At 31.8% G+C, this 24,416-nt stretch overlaps 1 protein-coding gene across 1 annotated transcript in view; it reads right to left on the bottom strand.

Moving 5' to 3' along the window:
- LOC129220801 (Golgi apparatus protein 1-like) overlaps positions 1 to 24,416 on the bottom strand; it is a 53,475-nt gene that overhangs the window by 27,007 nt on the left and 2,052 nt on the right. The window contains exons 2-10 of the mRNA XM_054855231.1: positions 23,134 to 23,172; positions 22,619 to 22,705; positions 12,707 to 12,922; positions 10,802 to 11,047; positions 8,523 to 8,703; positions 6,940 to 7,166; positions 5,092 to 5,213; positions 4,878 to 4,979; positions 2,117 to 2,279 (exon numbers count right to left, since the gene is read on the bottom strand). Of these exons, the coding sequence (XP_054711206.1) occupies positions 2,117 to 2,279; positions 4,878 to 4,979; positions 5,092 to 5,213; positions 6,940 to 7,166; positions 8,523 to 8,703; positions 10,802 to 11,047; positions 12,707 to 12,922; positions 22,619 to 22,705; positions 23,134 to 23,172 (1,383 nt within the window). The remainder of the gene's footprint in view (positions 1 to 2,116; positions 2,280 to 4,877; positions 4,980 to 5,091; positions 5,214 to 6,939; positions 7,167 to 8,522; positions 8,704 to 10,801; positions 11,048 to 12,706; positions 12,923 to 22,618; positions 22,706 to 23,133; positions 23,173 to 24,416) is intronic.

Below are 24,416 nucleotides of genomic sequence, written 5' to 3'. Positions count from 1 at the left end.
ATCCTGCTTTACCACACTGAGAGAGTTATTTATCTTTACTTGAACAATTTTTTTTTAACTGAGTTAAATTATGATTGAAAAAAAGAAAAAAAAATGAGTTTATAATTTTGTCCAGCGGTACATTTATATGTTTCTCATACATTTCCAAAAACAAAACTTTTAGTAATCACTGATGGCAACATTTATTCATTCTATGGTGTTAAATTAACATTTTCGAACGAAACTTTCTCGAAATCCTGGATTTTTTACCTTTGAGTTTATACTTTTGTCCAGGTTTTACGTAATGATAAAATATTAAATTTGCAAATTTTCTAATTTTATGAATTTTTACTGATAAGATGTACTAATTTTAGAACTATTTCTTCAACTATTTATCATTACTTCAATGAAAATAATTTAAACTGAGTCATGTTGTAATTGAAACAAAATAGAAAACATTTGAGTCTATAATTTTGTCCACCACTGTAGTAATTGTTCCTTTTGTAAAATGATACAGAAAATGTGAAAGAAAGGCTGACCACTTTTTGAAATAGTAAGGATTGAGACAACTAAGCCTGTCTCTTTTCAAGGGTTGGGGTGGAGGGCATTGATGTAGACTGAAACAAAAGAAAATTCTCTATTTTTTAATGTGAAATTATGCTTGAAGTTGAGCCTGAATTGAAAAGGAAGAAAAAGGTTAATACTGGCTCAATTTAATAATTTGGCTGGTATTTTTTGAAATAGCCAATTTTTCGAAATTTTTACTGCAATGTCTTTTAAATAAATATTTTGTTAGTAGATACAAAATACTTATTCGACAGACATTGCAGTAAAAATATTCACTATCATTTCCTTAGCCATTTCTATAGATAAACTGATTTTCTGCAAGAGCCGTTTCCTTCTTCAGTGGGTTAGCTCAATTCCTCTGTATTTGATGTTTTAGTTGAACAAACTATACAAAATACACAGTATTATGTTTAACCCAACTGACCATCATGAATATTTAATTTCTCAATACAATTGAAGTAAAGTTAAAGTTATGTAATAACAGGGGTGATTGTGTTTCGGTATTTTACCGGATTTCCGGTATTTTCATCTTGAATTCCGGTATCTTCATCTTTCAAAATACCGGAACTTCTATATTTTCAGAAAAATCCACTTTTGCAAAATTTAGGGCGATGTTTAATGAAACGCCAAAAGTCCAAATTGAAGACATTTTGTTTGGTATAAAACATAAGCTACGGTCATGTTTTGTAAACTCTATGGTAATTATCGAAGAACAGATGGGGTGGGGGATGGAATAAAGGCTAGATAAAAAGAGGAAGGAGGTTACTTGATAGATTATTTTTCCATTTATTCATTTGAACTTTGCATGTTCTCATTTAAAAAATGAGGTATCTGGATAAATCTGAAGATATTGGCTCCATCGATGAAGGAAAGAAGAACAAGTTTAATTGGGAATGGTAAAGCAGGGTGGATTCCTACAGTAAAAAGATGGAAATATGGTGTAAAAAAATTGATAGGGCTGGATTTTGCTCTTGTGTTTCTTGCAACAAGCCCTTTACATATGCTAATGATGGTGTGAAGGCATTATTGCAACATTCTTCTACAAATACTCATAAAAGAAACCAAGAATCATTAAAAAATGCTGGTGTATTAGACTTTAGTGTATTAGTAAATGAATGTAATTAATGGTAAAAGATTCAGATACAAAGGAGGAAAATAAAACATTCTTTGAAAATATTTAAGAAATGAGAAAAATTAAAAGAATTTATTTCTCACTATGCACAAGGACGTATTAAGTCCAATTAAAACTTCGAGTTATAGTCCCAACAAATAACTATGTATATAAATTATTTATATACATAATATAATGTGTACATAACACGTAATATATATATATATATATATATATATATATATATATATATATAATATGTGTGTGTGTGCCCATCAAAACACTTTTTCTTCTTGGGAAAAAAAAGTTCAGGTATTTTTTCATGGAGTCACAATCACCCCTGGTAATAAATATTTTAAACCTCAAGTTAAAAATGTATACAGAGTCAAGTGAAGCAAAACATGTTACAATAAAAAAATTTGAAAAACTAAAAACATTTCTTGGAATGAATTTGTTTACCTGAACATTTTTATCAGGATGGTAGGCATAACGATACAGACATGGAAGAACAATTGGTCCTCTTTCTGGATCCATTCTTGAGGGTTTGTCATACCATTCTTTTTTTGCGTGGCAATATTTTTCTGCTTCTTTTCTGCATCGCTTGTACAAAGCTGGATCTAATCTAAAATATTATATTTCTTAAAAGCATCACAAAAAATGATGAGGAGAAATCTTAGAGGAGAATTTATCTTATCTAATAAATTCTCTTCCAGGTTTGGCATAAAATGACATATATTGCTATGGAGGAAAAAACAAACAACAAACATGCTATTAAATCAAGGAGTATTAACAAGAAATAACGTCATATGTATTTCTTTTTTATTAGATCATTCAGTTGAACCTGTCTATCTCGAATTTCACAGGGAGAAAAATTAGAAATAAGGAGGTTTCGAGATACAGATGTTTTTGATAACGCTATGAATAAAAGCAATTGGAATGAAAAAGTCAAAGAATTAAGATTGTTTTTGAATTTATATTGCTGAGCATATTACTGTTTGACCAATTATGATTACACATTAAACAATTTATAGTGGTTATATACAGACCTTTGAGGATGAAACTTATCTTTCAATAATGATTGTTTCATTTAATAATGTTAAGATTTTTATTTTATTCTCCATAAAATAATTTAAAAAATACAGCAGCATATATCTACAAAATCCAAAAAAATAAGAATTCTCCATAACTTGAAAGTAAAACTCACAAAGTTTTTCCATCGTTCAACAACCTTTCCCCCAGTTTCCTAGAGGGTGGAATTTCTATAAAAAACTTGCTCCCTATATAGATTTCTCAGGGCTACATCAGGGTGGTTTGAAAATACATGTAAAAAGAATTCTCCTAGATAATGGGACACCCCTATTTTTTTTTTTTTTTGACTTGTGGATAGTAAAATATTGTGGAATAATTTTGCTCCCTATTGCAACTGAAAGAGGTTGTGCAACTCTCTGTCCCACTTTGTAAGTATGGGGAGGGGGGTTGAAAAAAATACACTGAACTGAAAAAAAAAAAAAGGCCACGTACAGTCAAACCTCCCTTAACGGACACTCCCTGATAGCGGACACTCCCCGTTAGTGGACAGTTTCTGAATCCCCAGACCCTCGAGATAAGCGTATAATGTATTTCACTCCTCATTGGAGGACAGTAAATCAGCCAAGTTTCGTTTTATTTTTCTGTGTTTGGTAAAATTTTGCTCAGCACTTTTTTCGTAACAAGCATTTTTTCTTTTTCTTTAGGATGTTCTGGGGCTAACCAGTACCAATAAGAGGATTAAAACCCCTTTTGCTCCAAAAACAAGAGCCATTTAAGTCCAGCAAACTTTTAAGTCAAAGCTTATGAAAGTTTTGTTTTCATTTCATGCACGAAATTACAGCAAAAAATAGAAAAAAAAAACTTTCTCATTTTACACAGTACTTTGCTTTATCAGTTTGCATGGGAGAGGAATTCATTCAAAAAAAAAAAAAAAACTCTCCTGCTACTTTAGGGTTTCTCCCCCCCCCCCCACTAGATTTTGGAAGTGTTGATGAGTAATCCGTACAGTATTGCCAGATTAAGCGAAAAGTAGCCGTTTGGGCAACATTTTGCTACGATCTAAAACTTTATTGAGTAAAATTCACGAAATTATCTAATCACATTTCGGATAAATGATGTAACACATAAAAAATGCCTTCCTATTTTATTTTCCTGAAAAATTCAGAGGATTATTTACTTATTGGGTAAGTACACTTATAAGCGCTACTTATTTATTTCACTTAGAAATATACACTGTATGTGTAGGCTTAGAATACAAAATTAAAATGTCATTGTAAATTCAAACTCCCCAATAGCGGACACTCCCCATTAACGGACATAAACTTTGGTCCAGACGGTGTCTGCTATTGAGAAGTTTGACTGTATGATAATATACACTAGTAATATGCAGATACATTGCAATAAATTATTCACAAAAAAAAAAAAAAAAACAGCTGGGGAAATTAAATGTTTCTAAATTTATGGCATTTTCTATGCTATGGCTAATGTTAAATTAAGGGAAACTGAGCACCCCTCTCAAAATTTGAGTAAGAAGCAAAAACTTTTACAGTATAATACTGTTAGTAAGCGTAAAAAAAAATAGGTGGGTCCTGGACTCTAGTTGAAAAAACGTTTTTTTTGAACAACCCTAGGCTACATGTCTCACAACAATTGAAAGGCTATATGACTGCTGATGTTAAAGGGAATGCTTTTTGTTTCTAAGGTTTACTGTTGGTTAAAATTTTGATAAATTTTGAAAATGAACAAGTGGCACGTCTTCAAGATAGAGGTTTTTGTGAAAACTAATTAGAAAAAAAAATGATGGAAAATGTTGTAATTATGCTCTAAGCGCTGGGGGGGGGGGGATTTTGACAAAGAGAGGTTTCTCAGACAGGCAGGTTTGATCATACTTGCCCTGTCATTGGTTGATGGGACAAGCTTTTCAATTGTTGCCAAAAACAATAATGAATAATAGTAATTATGAAGTTAATTGTAAATGCAGTTAAAAAATAATTCAAGGATAAATTGATGCCAGCAAAGATTTGTGAGTTTGGAGCTTTAGAAACTTTTCAATTACAACAGTACTTCAAGGCTTTTCTTGATTCACGATACCAGTTTAAAATTATTTTTTAAAGCTTTTTTTTTCCCCACATACTCCCTAAATATAATCGGTTTTTTAAGTGGTTTAAAATAGAAAATAATAGTTACTTACTTGAAGTCTCTAGCAACAAAATACTGAATTTGAAGCAGTTTTTCTTTACAATCTTCATTCATATTTGGAGAATCAAAATTTTTCATCAAGCAAGTCATAACCCTAAATAAAAAAATAATAACTCATCAGTTTATTTATTTTACAAATGGAATTTGTGAGAAAATTAACACCAGAAAATTAAAAGCAAAATCAAAGCTTTTTTTCTATACATCACCTTCCTTCTCCCGGCTTTTCTTGCGAACATACAGCATCAACAACTGGCTGACAAGATTCCTGAAGAACAGGATCAACTCTCCAATCTTCTCCAACATCACTTTGTTTTAATAAAGCTTCAAGCTGAAAGGAAGATAAACTCAAACATAAGCAAATGGCTTTACACACAAAATAAAATTAAAACTTTACAACTGTTCATTTAATTCACGACTGAAATTGTAATCCCTGCTACGTAGAAAATGATAAAAAGTCATTAAAAAAATCTATGAAAAACTAAGAGGGAATGAAGAAAGAACAGACACACAAATTTTATTCAAGCCAGTAGAAACAGCTAGACGTCCTAAGCTCTGATTAAGTTTTAAGTAAAATTGTTCCCATACAATATTCTTTTTTATATACCACTTTACTACTGAATTTGATAAGAACCTACATCTGCAGCATTTCAAAAAAAAAAAGTGTGTCCATAAAAAAAATTATTTCAGTCCTTTTGATGTTGTTAGGAATACCCTTTAATTAGCTTTTCTAATTATCATAACTTTTGCACACCCAAACTTGGTCCAATAGAGATAATTTTTGATAATAAGCACTTCACTATCTTTGACAGTTTGCCTACTCTTGTAGTCTTCGGATGTTTCAAACATAAATTCAGAAATAATACTAAGATGCAAAAGAATAATCTTCTTACAATAAAACTAATAAATAAATAATTGCTGATTAATGTGGTTGCAGCTAATGTTATCAATCACTTATTGTAACCAAAATCACTTGATCCCAATTTTTTCTATGCATTTATATGTTAAAATTTTCTTTATGTCATCATTACATAAGCTTAATGTTATCAGTTTTCAGAACAGAGATTGGGATTTTGTTGAAATGATTGGAAACTATTTTGCGTACTAAAATTTTTGTAAACATTAATGATCAGAAAAACCAAAAAATGACAGAAAATTCTTCAGATTGGACATCTCAAGAGCTTGAGTCATGGATCGAAATTTATTACATTTTTCTACTGCTTCCAAATTAGCATAATCAGAACTTTGCCAAATTACTTCAACAAAAAAAAAAAAAAAATAATAATAATAATAATAAATAAATAAATGATGTATCTGATGAGTTAGGTGAAGGAGAGGATGGATGAAGAGCCACCTCCTACAAATGCTGAAATGAGGACTACATTGAAAGTGTTCAAATGTGGAATTACAACACACCTCCGTTGACTTAAAAAAACACTAATTACAAGCACTTTATAAATGAGCTTCTGAAAAATTGTAGGTAGTCAACAATTGTGTGTGTGTGTGAATGATTTTTTAAAATTACAAACAATTTTTATATTATAATAGAAATATACAGTACATAAACATAACGGGCTTTCCACAAATGATGTCACACTTTGAGGAGGGAGAGGGATTCGTGCAATTGTGATAGCTTGCGACAAATTGGAGGGAGGGGGTGACATGTATTTTTTAATAAAAATATGCTTATGAAAAATAGTATGACACGTGACAAATGAGGAGGGAGTACAGTGAAGTATGACACTTTGTGACAAACGGGGGCCAAAAACGAAAAAAAAAATGCGACATCATCTATGGACAACCCCTAAAACGAAATAATTCAGTTTATTTTAAAGGTCACTATGTGCTGCCTGAATTGGTAAATTTACCCAATTTTGTGATTTGTTTATTATTATCAATTGATAATTGCTATCAAAACTATTTTTTACCAGAGTGATCACATAAAGTGGTGACTACCATAGATCATTAATGTCAGGATCCATCTGTTTCAGGTAAAAATCTTTTTTTCTACTGCATATACTAAAAATATGACATAAAAATTCCCTTTCAATACTAACCTCTCTGCGACAAGCATCAGATATGCGGCCTCCATCGTGACGAGATGGCTTTGCATGATCCATCAAACAATGCAGCGTCTTTCCACCCAACTCTAACCTACGCCCACAAAGGTGCTGAACATCTTTCTCACAAGCTGCTGCTAATTCTGGGGTCAGTTGGTAGTTCTCCATCAATGTTTGCCTGTGTTCCAGCATTTCTGCTTGGCATTCACCAGCAACAGGATATCCTGAGAATTGAATTAAACTGTAAGTTAACTAAAATGCAGAGCAATAACTTTCCCCATCCTTGTTGTGCTTTTCTGGTGAACACATCAAGGACTCTAGTACTGGGCAAGCAACATGTTTTTAAAAGGAAATGCTTTGAAACAAAGTGTTTACTAAAAATCACCATTTGCAAGATAAACCGTACACAAGTATACAATAGCAAAGAAGCATATTTTTTTAAATGTCAAATCACCTTATCACATTTCTTTTTATGTGCTTTACTTCTCACTGGACTAATACTACCTCAGCATTTATTGTTATTATACATAAGGAGAGCAAGAATAAATTTAAATAATTAATAAAATTTAAACTAGGTATTTAATTCACCAGTTTTTTTTCTAAATATAAAAATTTATAAAATGCTTTTAAGCTATATTTTTCACAGTACTGTCTTATTTTACTTTTGTAAAAAATAATTTTGATTAAATAATGTTAAAAAAAAAAAAAATTTTTATAAAATGACATTTTTTACAAAATATGCAGATTTTCTCTTTCTTCTTACATACAAAAGAAGAAACGTTGAAAGATAAATAGTTAAATAATTGGAAACAAAGTTTTTCAAAATCCCCAAAACAAAGAAGAATGAGCTTGGTATGAATTAAAATACTTTCAAATGGTCAACACAGGTAATACAAATAACTGTCAACTCAAAGTACAGTGAAATTTTAAGATACAGCAAATTTTGTTCACTGTAATGGGAACTTTGTTGTAATGGAATTCAAGCAATCTAATGGTAGTTAAAACAGATATTTTGCTGTATTGGTACTTGCTGTAATAAGGTTTTAGGGTATTAAAAAATATGAAAATAAGCTTGAGAATATCTTGCACATTAGGTGTCAGAACAATGATACAGGTTCTTAATTAACAATTTTGCAAAGTTGAGTCATTCAAGTTTTGCATAGATTTTTCCGTTTTTTATGTTATTTATTTGCTTTTCCAAAAAGAAACTTAGCACTATATTTTTAACACACAGATCAATACAAGAAAAGATTATTGTTCCAAGACGATTGCAAGCTAGAAAAAGTGTTAGTTTAGAACTATTTTCTGTGACCCATCTTTCGTGAATTTGCAATTAAATTTATAAAACTTAATAGCTTAAAAAAAATGAGATTTGAAAAAAATCAATGTTTGTTTGACAATATTTTGTGAACAATGCAATCTCACAAATATAGATCGCACAAGTTGTCCAATGCCTCATTAAAAGAGAGGCTTGATACCAGGTTATGTTTCTCATAGTAACAGAAACTGTTTCCAGGATATTTTGTTTAAATATAAAGTAACAAATTAATGTCACAATACATGAATAAGAAAGAAATTACCTTTATGTAAAGCATTTTCAAGGCAAAGCAATATCTGAGCAAGTCTGATTTCTCTCCTTTCAGAAGTCTCATCCCTGCAGTGATATATCTTGATGTTTTCCCGACAAGCTTTTGCCAAGCCTCTGTTAACCTTGTAATCATGCACAACCAACCTTTCCCTTTGAAACAGTTTTTCTCGACACTAAAACGAAAAGTAAAATTTTAAACTCACAATAAAATTAATATAAAGTACTCATTTGAAATAATTTATTCATATTGCATGCATGTAAAATTATAAACATAGCAATTAAAATACAAATGCAACAAAATTTGTTAAAACTGAACACATCTTTTCTTGTTTAGTCATAAATTTAAATATTTATGGTGTGGAGGTGTTGTGAAAATAAGTAATAATCACAGAAATATACATTTAGAATTACAAAATTAAAACCTTAATTAATTTATCTTAAGATTTTTGAAGAACGGCATACCTGTCTTAGACAGCGAGTTAATTTAGTTATAGAAGCATAAAAAGTTGAATGTATATGAAAAGATGAAAGTTTTCAAACTGTTGAAAATACTAAGATTATTTTTAAAAAAAAGCACAATAGAAAGAAATGAGCAATGAATATCATTGCCAAATTAAAATAAAAAGATGAATATAATTTAAATTAAAAATTGAGAGAAGAAGAAATAGAGGCAGTATAGTAAAAGTTATTTGTAAAAAGCTATATGCCAGCTATTTCTTTTCTTTTTTTTTTTTTTTTTTTTTTGCAATTTTTAATTTACATTTTATTTGCTGCTTTAGAAGTATCTTAAATATTAACATATTAAGATTAACTGCAATTTTTTAGTGCTTTAATCAAGAAATCATATAATTATTTTACCTCATTCTTCTTAGCGTGAACGAAGCTTATAGAGTAGTCTTTAGAATTAAAAAGCATTCTTTTATATTTAAAAGGTTTTTGGTTTTAAAATTTATTTAAGGTGAATTTTTTCAAAATTCAAAACATATTTTCTTGTTACTTATCCTTAACTTTTCTAGGGAAAAAAAAACATATGGACTTTCATTTCAATATTAATGTGTTGTGAATAAAGAGAGAATAGCTTTTTTTTTTTCAGTAATTTTTTTTTCAGTACTGCTGGTTTGTATGCTCAAATTTAAAAGCAATTTTTTTTCAAGTATAGAGAAAATATATGCTTGCTTAGGTTCAGCCTTGAAACTGATTTGTTAAATTGATTGTTTATGGCAACAATTGAAAAGCATAAGTATTTTAAAATTTATAATTACTATTATTTTTCATTGTTTTCAGCAACAATTAAAAACTAGAAGCAAAACGCAGGGATTATGAGAGATAGTGTAAGCTAAGAAATAGTCTTAAAAAACAATGCTTGAAAGGGGAGTCATGATTGTTTAATACATTTAAGTTGGCATTTATGGAAGTGGGATGCCATTCTATTAAATTTTAACCATTTTGAGAGAATAAAGGTTACTGAAATTCTACAATTATGAAGAATGTTCAAAATCCCTTCAAGACTTGAAGGCCAAAATTCATGCAGAAATTGCAAACATACCTGCTGCTAGAAAAATTTTCAAGATGTAAAACGACTGAAATCTCAAACACTGCATACAATTTTCTGTGAAACACAAGCTCAATGTCGGAAAATTTCTGAAAACATGTTTTTTTTCTTTAAATGAGACTATCAAAATTCAGTTAAAGTGGAAGGCTAAAATAAGTCAATTCCTTCCCTGTACTAAAATTAAGACCGATTTCTTTTTAAAAAAATCCAAAATAATAGGATGTATCCAAGAAAAATTGAATATTTGAAGCATACAAATAAATTGCAGAAACTCAATGAAAAATGGTGGCATTTTCCCTTTACAAGTTTATTTTATTTACAATAACCTTTTTTAGAAATAAATCACAAAATTTGAAAAACAAGGATACATTTCAACATTTTAAAGGTTTTCAAGCACTTGAAAATAAAACTTTTAGTTTCAAGCAGTTTTCAAGGTTTTTTTTTTTTTAAAGTGTATGCACCATCGTAAATCGACAAAGGGGGCTTCAACTACCAGATATAATTTTCAAAACTGTCTAAAACAAATCTTTAGGATTGCCATTTACATTATTTAAAAAGCAAAAAAAAAAATAAAAAAAAATAAAATAAATAAATAAATAAAAATGAATGTAGTTAATAAAATCAGTTTTTTCTTCTTGAAATCAGAAAGTTGCATTCCTGGATCCAGTATTTACATTTCATAGATGCTGAACACAACAAAGCTTTAAAGCAACGCTTACCTCCACACTCATTTCTCTTTCTGTTTTGTGCCTCATGAGGCAGCGGTAAACCCTTCCTTCCCCAGCGTCCACCTTTTTGCAAAATCTTTCGCGATCATCACGACATGCAAAGTAAAGTGGACGGTCCAGGTGGAAATCATCAGCTTGTAGCTCGGCTATCCGCAGGATCTCATGACGGCAAGGCTGGGAGAGCTTCTCTGTTTGCTTAGACAAACATTCAATGGTTTCTCCCTGAGAGTGAGGTTCCTGGAATAATAAATAGCTTTAGTACAAGTTTCAAAGCTACATAAAAAATTAAAGATACAAAATTAATGCATCAAAAAAATTACAAGATTATTAGAGATTATACCACACGAAGCTATGTTTTCTATTACGTACGCTAAGAAATTTTACCACATTTATTAGACAGTTTGCCAAACCTTGTTTTATAACATGATATGAAAAGTAAGGGTGAGTTTGGAAAACGTAAGAACCAATAAAAGTTGAATTGGAATAAATAACAATTATTAGATAGCAGTTAGCTCAAACTTTGGAAAAAATATGATTGAAAACACTTTAATACTTACAAAATGCCCATAATAATAATAATATCAACACTGTTGGTTAAGAACATGCCCAATGATATAAGCAAAAATTAAAGGTTATAAAATAACTACGTTACAGCTTCTATTTTCTTTGTTTTGAGGTGGAATGTTCAGTATTAGCAATTAAAACAATGTAAAAGATTTTTTTATTACTAATGTAACGAAGTTTCACTACATTTAGAAAAAAAATTGAAAGCAATAAAAATTCTGAAAAATGGAACAAAAAGTTAGCAGTTAAAATAAGTTGAAATTAGAAAATTTGATACTTTGAAGATATAAGGCAGGTAATTGTAATGAAAATATTAGAATGAAACAATTATTTTGTAAAGCTTTTTTTTCTATCTTAAAATGTTTCATTTTGTTTCCTGTATGGCCTCAGAAAGTGAATATTTTGTGAGAAGCAATGTTTTTCTCCCGTTTAATTTGCTTCTGCAGGCAAAATTTCTAAAATTTATTTAATGATGCAGATGAATATAAAATCGAAACCAGTGAAATCTGTTAAATTTATTCATCAAAGTTTAATGCTGCATTAGTTTATAAAAAAAAATGTCCATGGGGGAAATTTTAATTGAACAAGAGTGGGCTGAAGTTAGGAGACCCTAAAAGTTATATATTGCTCTTTGTGGGTAGGCAAAAGGCTGACCTAAGTTAAGATGCATTCCCCTTCATTCTTTAGTTTGATTATTTGCTGATAAGTTCCTGAGAGACAGAGTGAGTTTCCTTTACTATTAAAGATGGCTAAGCAAGTACTCTTTCAATGATATTAAAAGAAAAATAGAAACTTCTAAAGCGGTAGAATTTATGAATCCGAATTTGAAACGAATGAAGATGTGCACCTTTCTTGAAGTAGAATCAGCTCTATTCAAGTGGTCCAGCAGTATCGAAATCAAAACCCCTTGCTTTTGAATTTTTTTCTCTCAATATTTTTGATTAAACTGTGCATATTGATCTTAAAAATTTTTAAGTTCTGTAATTTTGTCTGTTATATGTACATATTCATTAAAATGCTCAATGGTTTTTAATATTAAAATGTCAAAAACCGAAACTACTGGTAAGTCGAAATTTTTTGTCGGTCTCTTTTGATTCGAGTTATCGCAAATTGACTGTATATGAAAACTTCAGTTCATTTATTCCATTAATTCAATCATTATAAAGATTGCTCTACTCTATTTTATTCCTATGTTCTTTTGAATGCTTCATATGATCCTTAAATGCTTTAAAATGCAGAACACAGCCATAATCTAAACACTGAAGTACATAATAACCTATTCTGACAGTAAATTGCAATGCTCAAATTATAAAAATGAGAGAAACTATTTACTTCTGCTTCCATTTCAAGACGACCACATTGAAAATCTTGAATATCAGAACTGCATTCATCAGCAAATTTGTAGATGAGACGATAGTCACTAAAAATTATAGCTTCCATTTTCTTCAGGAAGGAACGACACTGTGGTTCTGTGGCATTTTCAGCAAAGTCCATTAAACAAGACAGCATATGACCCTTTACATCTTCTAAAGGCTTACATTCTTTTTGCTAAGTGGTAAAATAAACAAATAAATGCTAAGAAATAAAACAAATGGGGAAAATGTAAGAATTTAACTGAAAAAGAAGATAAATAAAACAGTACAGTCAGGGGTCTGTTCAGGATTTTTCAGAGTCCGTTTTTTGTAAAAAATTAAATAATTTTGTGAAAAATGAATTAATTTTGAAAAATCAAATAATTTTGCAAAAAACAAATTGTTAAAACGAAATTTTAGAATTAAGAGATGGCATCAGCTGCATCATTTAAACTTAAAGTTGAGTGTTTTCCTCTTCTATGTTGAGAATATCATTCTGGGGTGTTTTTCTACTATTTGGCAGGGGGGGGGGCATCGCTCTTTCAAGTATTAATAATTATCTACCATTATACATTATGGTAAATTATACCAGAAATATTTCTGTACAGTATTTAAAATAATTATAACAAAAAAAAAAGAGAAAGAAAATCCAGACAAGTGTTCAGCATTTAATTTTTTGATCCAAGACACTCTTAAAAAGCACAGAATTTCGTTTAAAACTTATAAATTCCGTGATTTTAACAAAAATAAAGAGAGATTTTATTTGTTTACCTCTTAACAAAGAGAACTAAACATCAAAAATTTAAAAAATAGGATTCCCATAGCAGATGCAAAGAGATCGCAATTCTCAAAGTGAAGGCATCAAAAGTATAAAAACGGCTTGTAAAAGAAATATTTTTGATAAAATTATTCGAACATTGCATTTTTGAGTACTATGATAAACATATCATTAATATCTGTGAACACAGTTGAAGCAAAATAAATAAATAAATAAATAAACCATCGATTCAGCATTTTAATTTTTGACTCGTAAAAAAAATGGAATTTTGCTTTAAAAACTTGAAATGAGAGAAAAAATAAAGACACTTTTCATTTATTTGCATCCTAATAAAGCGAAGGTAGCTTGAAAAAAGAACAAAATTTGATTCTCATATCACATGTTAAAAGATTTCATTTTTCAAAATGAAGATATTTAAAGGGAAAAAAAATGGTGAATAAAAGAGTTTATTTAAAGTTAACCTCTTTACTGTGAGAACTTCTTCGCCAAAAAAGGTCATTTTCTGCGTAAACATTTTGAAGAGAAATGTTCACTTCCCAGCAATGCATTTGGTTCCGGGACCTCCTGGGTTGCTACTCCTTTCGTTATACAAAGGAGCTTCTGCTTGATCAATCTAGCCATTATGGGGATCCAGCGCACGATGGTTTCTAAAGAGTGGGAGGGAACGCTGTCCCTGAGGTGCAAGGGGTAGGTTGACGATGACAGCTGGAATGTATTCATTTTGGCTTTCTCTTTTCTTAGGTTTGTTCTGAAAACCATTTTGAAATTCTCCTAGCTTCAAAAGGACCTCTAAGCATTTTACTACGAAATTCCGAAATATTTACTTATGTTCAGACAGACGTTATATATTTTGTAAATGCTAGTCAACTAGTTTAGTTATTGAAATTTGCTGTTCAACTTTTAAAACTGCGCAATTAAATCAATTTAATTTAAAAATTAAAAAAATAAGATTTTAAAAAAGAAACAAAAATTGATGGAAGTTGAAATAACTTTCCCTTACCACAAACTTTAACATGAAGTTCTTTATATTCTATGGATAATTAGATTGCTTATTAAAACTGCGAAGCTTAGTATTTGCTACATGATTATACTATGATAAGCAATGTTATTTTTTTACAAACTAACGGTTTGTAGTTTTGCTGCATAAATTTTAATATGGTAGTCAAAAGCTGGGGCATTAACTTTCATCACGTATGGCTTGAGTCACACCCATTTACTTGGGTGTGCTAGTGTTTCCTTGGTTCCAACCAACTTAAAACCAAAGTTTTCTAGCAATGAAATTCAGACTGAAACATTTATAATTTATCCTGTTCTATATTAATAATTTCAAGCCGGCAAAAAATTCAATAGCAATTGTATTTTTTTTAAACGATAAACTTGAATGCTTCGTATATGTTATATTGTCATTCGGAACCGACGTCTACAAACTTACAATTGAAGAAGAGTTTGCTTACAAAATGTAACTGTAGATGGGGCAAACCTAACCTGGCAGCATTTTGAAGGCTGAGCAGATCCTAATGATAACATCACGACGCTGTCAGGTTAGGTTTACCTCAACTGTAACTGAAATCAAAATCAAATGCAGGATCCGACTAAAATATGGGGAGAGGGGCGTAGATAGACTTTGATGCTCTCCCCCCCCCCGCAAGATTTAAATTTCAACATAGTGCTTATTTTTCTGAACGTACGCCCTCATACTTCTTGCGCCCCCCCCCGCACCGCGGGGTTGTCATGTGCGCCACTGGATTTAGCCATTGGCTAAATCAAAATCTTAGTCACTTGGGAGCATTTCAAAAGCAGGAGCCGTAGGCTACGGCCCAGTTCCCAGATGGTAATTCTGATTACGCCAGTGACTGCTATAATACCTAAGCACTAAATTGATTTTTCTTTCAACCTTTTTTGACCCGCGGGCCGGCAACATCTTTTTAAAAGAACTCCCGGACCGGTCAGTTTTTTTTCTTGCCTTATTTATTATTATTTTTTTATATGAAAAAAAAAGAAAATGACTCGCAGAACCTGAAAAATCTGCTAAAAATCTAATCTGACCGGAGAATCCCCCCCCCTTTTTTTCTCCTTTTCTTTTTATTTTATTTTTTTTTCTCAAAAAAAAGGGAAATTTTTGACTTGCGGATTGTTGTGGAAAAAGTTAGTGGGCAGTCGAGTTTTTTTTTTTTTTACTACATATTAGAGATTTGTTGCAAAACATTTTATAGCAAAGGTTGTAGATAGCTAATTGTTGTAACAACTATCCATAAGTAAGTGAGCATTTGAGAAAAATCAGACAATTTTGAAAATTAATCACCAAATTCATGCAAAAACCGTTACATAGGATATTATTAGACTTTTACATTTATTTCTTTATTTGTTTTTGAATAAAGAATTTTTAATTTGTTTATTTCATAGCTGCGTCACCTGGGCTTCAATCGGTCTACCTCGAAAATAAAAGTTATGTCAAACGATCAGGCTAAATAATATTAAAAATCTTCAAAATTTCCTGACAAAGCGAGAAAAAGTTACCAAAATAGAAAATTTTTAAATCCCCCAATTATTGAAAAAGCCTCAAAACAAAAGGTAGAATTTTTTTGTTCATATTCGAGAAAAAAAAACGGCAACAGATCTCTCTTCTCAATGATTTTCGTCACGCTACTAATTTTTATAAAATCATTGTTCAACAATGACCGTAAGCAGCAACGAATTTCAAATTGAAGGCTTACCTACATTTTAAGATTGAAATTAGTTAACAGTTGTAACTCACGTTCTAATCACCTTGGGACATTGGAACAAATGATGCAGAAAAATCAGTGGTTTCCGCGGATATTTTATTCTAATTTTTGAGAGCATTTTTTTGCCCTCATATTATAGAAAAAACGCCATTTTTGGATCTTATTATTAGAATTCAAACGGTTTTTTTTCTTTTTTTTTTTCGCGTTCGAAAACACCCTTACGTTCTTTCTTGGGTGCTCAAGTACCTCCCTGCCAAATTGTTCGAGATCCGATGTAAACTGTGGATATATATAAGGCGCCATACACTCACACATACGTGTATATTGAATGTTTTATTTATATAGATTTTAAATCGAGGACGAGCAAAAACCCCTGAGGACCGGCAAATTTTTCCTCCGAACTGGTACCGGTCCACCAAACCACCAAGAGAGAATCGCTGTTCTAAACTTATAAACAATATAAGCAGGGGAGGGCCCTCAAATAAAGATGGTGACTAGCGACTCAAGTATCGTTGTCGGGTCGTGGAAGTACGTATTCTTTCGGCGGAGAGGGGGGGGGGGGGTGTATTTGGCTAAATTGTCATCTGCGCTGTTTTCTTCATCAGAAGATTCTTGGTCATTAAAATAAATACTATAATCAGAGCTGTCGTTGCTCGAATAATCTGCGTCTGACATTATGAAGCATATAAGTATTCGCTAAGAAAAAAATGTTCTAAATGCATCCAATGTTCAATAAAGAATGAAGGCCTTCTCGTTGTGGATACAACAATGTAGCTACTGTGAAGTGCGCATGCGCAGCCAGTATACACCTTATCAGTCAGACATTGCACCCATGAAAAGCAAGAGCAAAGAATTAATCCCCTTTCAAAAGAAAACCTGAACTATTGTAGAAGAATCAACGTGGGAATTTGTGCTTGAACGAGCATTAGAATCTAGTTTCTGTGATTAGAGAATTAGTACTCGAAAAAGATCTGGGTGGTGTTAGTATATGTTTAAACTAATGCATATACATATTATACGTGTATATATAAGTAAGAGGGGAAAGCATACATTTTTGTATTTTTATCCTTTCTTCTTTCAAACTATTAAAATTTGTTCTTGTTTCTTAATTTTTTATATTCATGGCTAAACGTCCCAAGTGACGATGAAAATTTGATCATGATAAAAACTAAATTGCTTGGATGAGAATAAAAGGTGGAGGGGAATAACGAAAAGAGCGTATAAGAAGTATTCTTCTCCTAATATCGATCCAATTTATGTGTATAATCAAAGCATCATTTAATTTTCTTGTTCATATTTATTGAAAATATATCGTGAACTGTAGGAATATTGCTTCGTTTTGAATACATCCAAGATTAGTTAAATAAATACCTTTGTGTCAAAAAGTAAAATAAGAAGTGACACAACGTCAAAAAAGCACAAATTACAGATTATTCCAGACACGTGCTTCGGCGTTACAAGGAAACGCCTTTTTCAATGCAAAAAAATGAGCTTTCGGATGTCTTTTCCTCCATAAGCTCATTTCTTTTGCGTTGAAAAAGGCGTTCCTTGTAACGCCGAAACACGTGTCTGCAGTAGTCTGCAATCGTGCTTTTTGACGTTGTTATTTCTTATTTTACATTCTAGATTGTTTACTATACGCAGTAGAACCTTGCATGTCCGAATCTTCGAATACTCCGAACAGATTTTTTTTTTAATTTTATGGAAAGTATTACCGGAAGAGAACTAAATGTGTTAAAGGAAAAAAAGAAAAAGAATTTTTCAGCACATATTGATTTGAAACACATTGAAAAAAAAACAGAAAAAAAAACGCAATACAGGATTACCTCATTTACCTTTAACTAAAAATGTTAAAATAAACTTTACTTGAAATTTACTTTACATTAAAGATGTTTTGAGGTGAAGAGACAGGTCGAGTTTTTACTGGTAAAGTGATGATACTTATGACGAGGAAGAAATACTATTCCTTAGGTCTCATAAACATAATGTCTGTTCGTGAAACCTAGAGTCTTTTACTATGTTTCACTGATTTTAAATATTTTTTTCCTATAGCAGAACTATATTTTACTTTTTCAGCTTCAGAATGAAAAGTAAGAAGATTCTCTGATCAATTTCTTCGAAAACCAGTCATCTTGTGTTGAATGTATACTAGAAATAAAAATGGGATTGAATATTTATTTCGTTGAAATGGAAATTTCTTTGCATAGGTATTCGCTGCAATGAGATTTTACTGTATTATTTAATGATTTTTTTTTATCATTGATTAAATTTATTATTATTTTATTTATTTATTTATTTATTTATTTATTTTTTGACATTTTTTTGACTTAAGATTTTCTATTCAAATTCACCAGCTGTTAGTGAATCTTGCTATTATAAAACTACACATTCCACAATTGTGTTTGTGGCAAAGAAAGGAGGGCTAATGGAATGCACTGATACGACAGCGAACCAGTTTCCGTATTCATCTATCTCTCTTGGGAGTGTCTGAAGTCTTTTATTCGCATCGCATTCTAAAAGCCTTTCTGAATAGATATCTTTTGGGGGGTGCAAACAGCTCACACACACGTGTTGTATTTTCTACCTTGTCACTCTATAATAGTAAAAGTGACGCTATGCGATAACTACTACTTCTTAAATCTTATTTTTTTTAAAAAAGGAAAAACAGGAAGAACATATTGATTAGAAGGAAAACTACTAGCCTCAATTTGGGGTTTGGGACCACAAAAAGCAACAGCATAAGTAAAGGTGGTTTTGAACGATTTTACGTAACAATTTGCATTATTTTTACCATAGAAATTCAAATATTTCGGGGGGCAGCATCCCTTCCCCTTCGTTCTCCTAAACTACATCATTGCAGATTGATACATTTAATTGATTCACGTTATGCCACGATTTTTTTTCACTACGTTTAGTTTACACAAACTAAAACGCCACACAAGTTTAGATTCAGCTGACTCTTTGTAATAAAATAAAAACGTCCAACTAGATTCTCTCTCTGTTTACATATATTTATAATCGACTAGTATGGGGGACAACTGCCCCCTTTTCTTTCAAAAGAAAAGGTTCCTATTATTTTATAAAAATTAAAAAATGTAGCATCGAATTGAAAGAAGTACCATATGACCATTAGTCCCAATATTTGAGGTCTTGCCCCGAACATTTTGAGAAAAGGTCTGTTAATCAATAATGACGTTAAAATTAAATTTTAGAAAAAGTCACCTGTACAGGCACCGCCTACCTACCCCCCTCCCCTCATGTATCTCCAACTTTTTTGTGCACCAGCTGCTTATGTTCTCTCTAATTATATCTTTATCTCTCGCACTCTTGCAAGGAAAGTGACACAACTCAAAATTTGAGAAAAACGTACTAGATATTTATTTTAAATCTAAATTTAGTGCTCTTTTTTTGCCAACAAAACTCGCACAATACTTCTGGCATATGTCGAATTTCTCGGGTAGAGAAAGAATTTCCGATCCCGCAATGCGATATAATTTCAAGTCGTCAGGATGCATCCCACCCCTCCTAGGAGCTCTGAAACATTTAACTGAGACACCCTGCATATATAATAATGCATCATGTTTCTCTGCAGTTTTTTCAGTTCGAGCTTTACCAGGTGTATGAGAAGCGTTTCGCAATTTCATCTTAAAATAATTAATATTTTCCTTTGAAAACATTTGCATAAAAGGTGCAATACGTAATATTTTTCTATTTTTAAATAAAAACTTGAAGCACTTGGTGATTAATAAGTTTAACATCGTTTAAAACAGCACTAATTTGCAAAAAAAAAAGGTGCAGATAGAAGGGTTTTGCAGTGAAGAGGAGGATTGCAATGAGAAACTTGTAATATAAGAAGATGTGAGCTTTGGATGTTATAAGGTAATCTAATAAAGTCCATACCTAAGTTAAAAAAAATTTTGCTATGAAAAAGGTCTTCCTTCACCCCCCCCCCCCTTTTCCCGAAACATGTGACTGGAGTTTTTGGTAAACTTGTGCTGTTTCCAAAGTTGTTGATTTTTTCCCCATTTACTTTTTAGTTCAGATATTTATTTATTTCATACTAGGAAATTTATTAAGAGCTTGACGGAAAGGCATTCTTTAGAGAAAAGAAAAGCGCAAAACAGATATCCGTATAAAAAGTTAGAATTTTATCTTGAGAGGGGTTTGTCGTAACAGTTCGTAAATAAATATATTTCAGAAGACTTGAATAGCAACAAGTTCAGTATTAATTTTAAGTGATAAGTATTGTATATTACCTTGAATGTTTAGGGGAGTACTCTGAACACATTGAATTTGCTCTAAAAACCTTTCATACTTCCTCTTCAAGAGTTGATAAAGCATAAGAGTTTCGTGATGGTATTACATACTTCATAAAAAATAATTTAATTAATGGAAAAGTATGCATTTTATACCAATAAGCTCGTACCTTTTTGCTTTGAAAAACGGGCTTGTAACTCCAAAACAGATGTCAGCATTTTTTTTGGGAGGGGGGGGACTTTGCATTTTTTAAAACCAAAATGGTGCTTTTATTTCATTATTTTAAACCGCTTGTAAACACGATCTTTTTTTTTTTTGCAAATATTAAAAATTTAATTTTACGGAACTGTGTTGTGTGACAAGTAAATTTTCCTCTCAATTCCGGATTTAACGCAAAAAATCGAAAAGAATTAATAATAAAAAAAAATAAGATACATGACATAACCCACATTATTAGATTTAGTTCATATTCCATCGGACAATAGTGTTACTTAGAGTTCCTAGGGACGCTAGTGCATGAACTTTCATTTTATAAGAGAGATTAAATTTATGATATTTTTGAAAAAGTATAATTGACAGGTTATTTATATTTGAACAGATTAATAAAGATTTTATGCTGGCACGCTAGTTATACTTTTATATTTATTTCAGACTAAGATTTCTAATTCAGATCTTTTTGTATTTGATAATTAATTATAATGAAAACTTCATTTTCAGCATTTTGCGAGAATATTCATTTTTAGTACCTAATTTCAATCTAAAAATACACAATTTCTGAGTACACATCCATTTCAAGCAGCGTTAGGATGAACTTACTCATAGCTCTCGAACACGTGCGCCTGTCCAGTGAGCGGAAATAAATTAGATCGACAACTGACTCTCCACCTACTCGCGGTTGCTCCTTTTTCGGAATTTATCTTAAGACACCCGCGGTTAGTTGCTTCGAGTACTGCAGGAAAGTCCACTGCCCCTACTCAAGGGGCTCGGGCTACACAGTTAAAGGCACATAAACCTCACCCCGAGCTCAGCTCGGGCTACGCAGTTAAGAGGTTAATCATCCTTCTTAGCATTGAAAAATCAAGCCCATATAATTTTCTTCCAAAATAAGTTAAACATCGCCCGGCACCATAAAAACGCAAATATTGACAAGCTGGTAAAATGATGAGAATATTTTCTAATCAAGGGTTAACGCCAGACATTAAGTGGAGATAATTTTGAAATTGGTAACCCTATCTGAAGTGATCATATCCCCCCCCCCATCCTTACTATCCCTTTGCAGTTCTAAGTTCATTTCGCTGATATATATTATTTTTATTGTTAATTAAATCATGAGCGAGGGGGGGGGGAGAAAAGTGCATACCAATGCCTTTCCAGAAAAGTTTGCAAACACACCGCTGCTAATTAGCTGTGATAAAACAAACAAAATTATTTAAAACCAAACTTATTTCTTTCCAAGAAACAAACAAGCGTTATATTTATTTGGCAGTATCAGTTATTTATCGCTTGCAGGAACATCACAAGAGTGCCAATTTTTTTTTCTTTGCAAAATTAGCAAATTTCGTATAAGCTGATCCCTCTAATTTGACTTTCAAAAAGGTTCCAAAAATTATCGGTTTTATGCACGGAAATATGCGTTATTTTGCTTTCAGATTTGCTCTTTCAACAAACAATTTGTGAAAGATCCGTTCTTGTTTATCAGAATTTTGTGACGGGTTCGCTTTGATTGATCGCGATTTTGTGAAAGGTCCGTTTTGGTTGATCGGATTTTTGTGAAGGGTCCATTAACAGACCCAAATATCCTCTGGCCAGACCCATGACAGTGAAATACTATCCACAAGTTGTTTCCAGAATAGTAAAACATTAGGCTAAGAGTATAACTGCAATTACTTAGACGTTTTTGACTGCAATTGATTTTAGTTTGGTATAACAGTAATTTAATCATAATTGTAATAATTATACTAGATTTTTTCAACATTATAATGATCTAATGCTTCATAGAAAACAGCTTTATTTTTTAAATGAAATCAGGTTTATTTATATATTGCAAAAAAATATTTTAAGCTAGGTGTTACTGGGAAGAATATGAAGTGATTAATATTTCTTCAGCATTAACACATAACTAATTAATGCTTACCATTTCTAAAAACTTGGGGCACATCTGCTTTGCTGTGGCAACAAATCTTGAATCAAGAGTCAAGTTCCTTTTAAAGTTCCAAATAAGCTGAAAGCAATGACATGAATTTTATTCACAATTGGTTGAATTTATGTACAGAAAATGTTTAAAATTTAATCTGACAATGAGTAATTTTCTCTTAGTGTAGTCATTTCCGGAAGAAATGCCACACTGTAATGTGATATATATAATATGATGAGAGTAGTAGTTGAAATTAAAAACTAAGCTTCTGCTATTCAAATATTGTTTTAAAATTATGCCTCCTAATGGACATTTGACAATATGGAAAGAAGAAGCCAGATAGGCGACAATGATGCCTAACTTTTATGTCTGAGTATTGAGCCCTGGATTAGTGTTAAAGGAAAACATTTAAAATGCTGCTGATCTACAGATTGTAAAAAATTTGATCAAGCGGGCTCTTGAAACATTATATTTACTCAATATCAAAAAAGATTGGACTGAATAAAACAACTTACATGATGACATGGTGATGTTAAGTCAGCATCTTCTCTTTTCTGTAAAACATTTTATAATTAAAAAAAAAAAACTACAATGGAAGTCAACATGGTAAGAGGGGTGGGAAGGATGCCCCTTTCAACAATTTTATCAAATTTCTGAACAAACACCAGAACTAATAAATAAATACTGTGGTGCTTAAAATATAAATCAAACTATAATCACCCACATTTACACAAAGTTGCATACCATTGCACACACAAGTTTTGAGGCAAAGAGATATGATGTTAAGAATGTGAAGAAGAATGAGGCACTGAGAGGCAAAGAAATATAAGTGCCAAAATTAAAAATTCAAAGATAATCGGTACAAATGATAGGTGAACCTCTTCTTCGTTTTAAGGCAAGATATGGTACTATTAGCCCTGATAGGTGCTGCTACACAGAATGATAAAGAAAAATTTTTCAATGAAAGACAACCTAAGACCACAACTTTAAACATGTTTTACTTAAAATTTGAACATGTCCATTAACATGCCTTTGCCTGCATTTTTTGCAAAATTATACACTGCTCGACATTGAAGATGCAACACCAAGAAGGAGTGTTCAGAAATTTATGCAAATTTTAGAGTAGACGTAAATCACTGAGTTATATAAATGATGTGAAATGCGCAGCTCTCCGACGCACGTGAAGTATAAGACATAAGAGAAGGAACTTGCAGAATGGGCAATATTCGTGTCCTTATTTCTAACTGGAGAATTATCGAAGAATTTTCGGTTATTTTTCTTGGAGGATACGAGTAACACAAGAGAATGCCAGGCTGACATCAACAAAGGCACTTCCAGCAGATAGACGATTTTACGAGGGGTATGGTGATCAGACTGAGAAGGGGAGGCTGGTCCGTACGTCAAATCGCAGCTGATACCCACATGGATGCGAGCACGGTGCATCGGGTGTGCCGAAGATGGCTGGAACAATGAAATGTGGCAAGATTGAGGGGTGCAGGGGCAGCCAGAGTGACGTCAGAATGCATGGATTGATGCATCGACTGACAAGCTGTAGCAGACCCACAAGTCACTTGTTCCTCAATTCTGCAACAGGTGCAAGATACCCTGAATGTTCCTGTGTCAACCAGAATTTCCCGTCGTTCGGTCGCACGTAGTCTGTAATCATGGCGTCCGCTAAGACTGCCATTCATCCCACAACATAGACAGCAACGCTTAGTATGGTGCGGGACTAGAGTGACGTGGATGACAGAATGGCAAAACGTCATGTTCTCAGATGAATCCTGCTTCCGTTTATCCA

The sequence above is a fragment of the Uloborus diversus genome, chromosome 4, assembly GCF_026930045.1.
Source record: "Uloborus diversus isolate 005 chromosome 4, Udiv.v.3.1, whole genome shotgun sequence".
Lineage (NCBI taxonomy): Eukaryota > Metazoa > Arthropoda > Arachnida > Araneae > Uloboridae > Uloborus > Uloborus diversus.
This window is presented reverse-complemented; position numbering and strand designations above follow the sequence as displayed.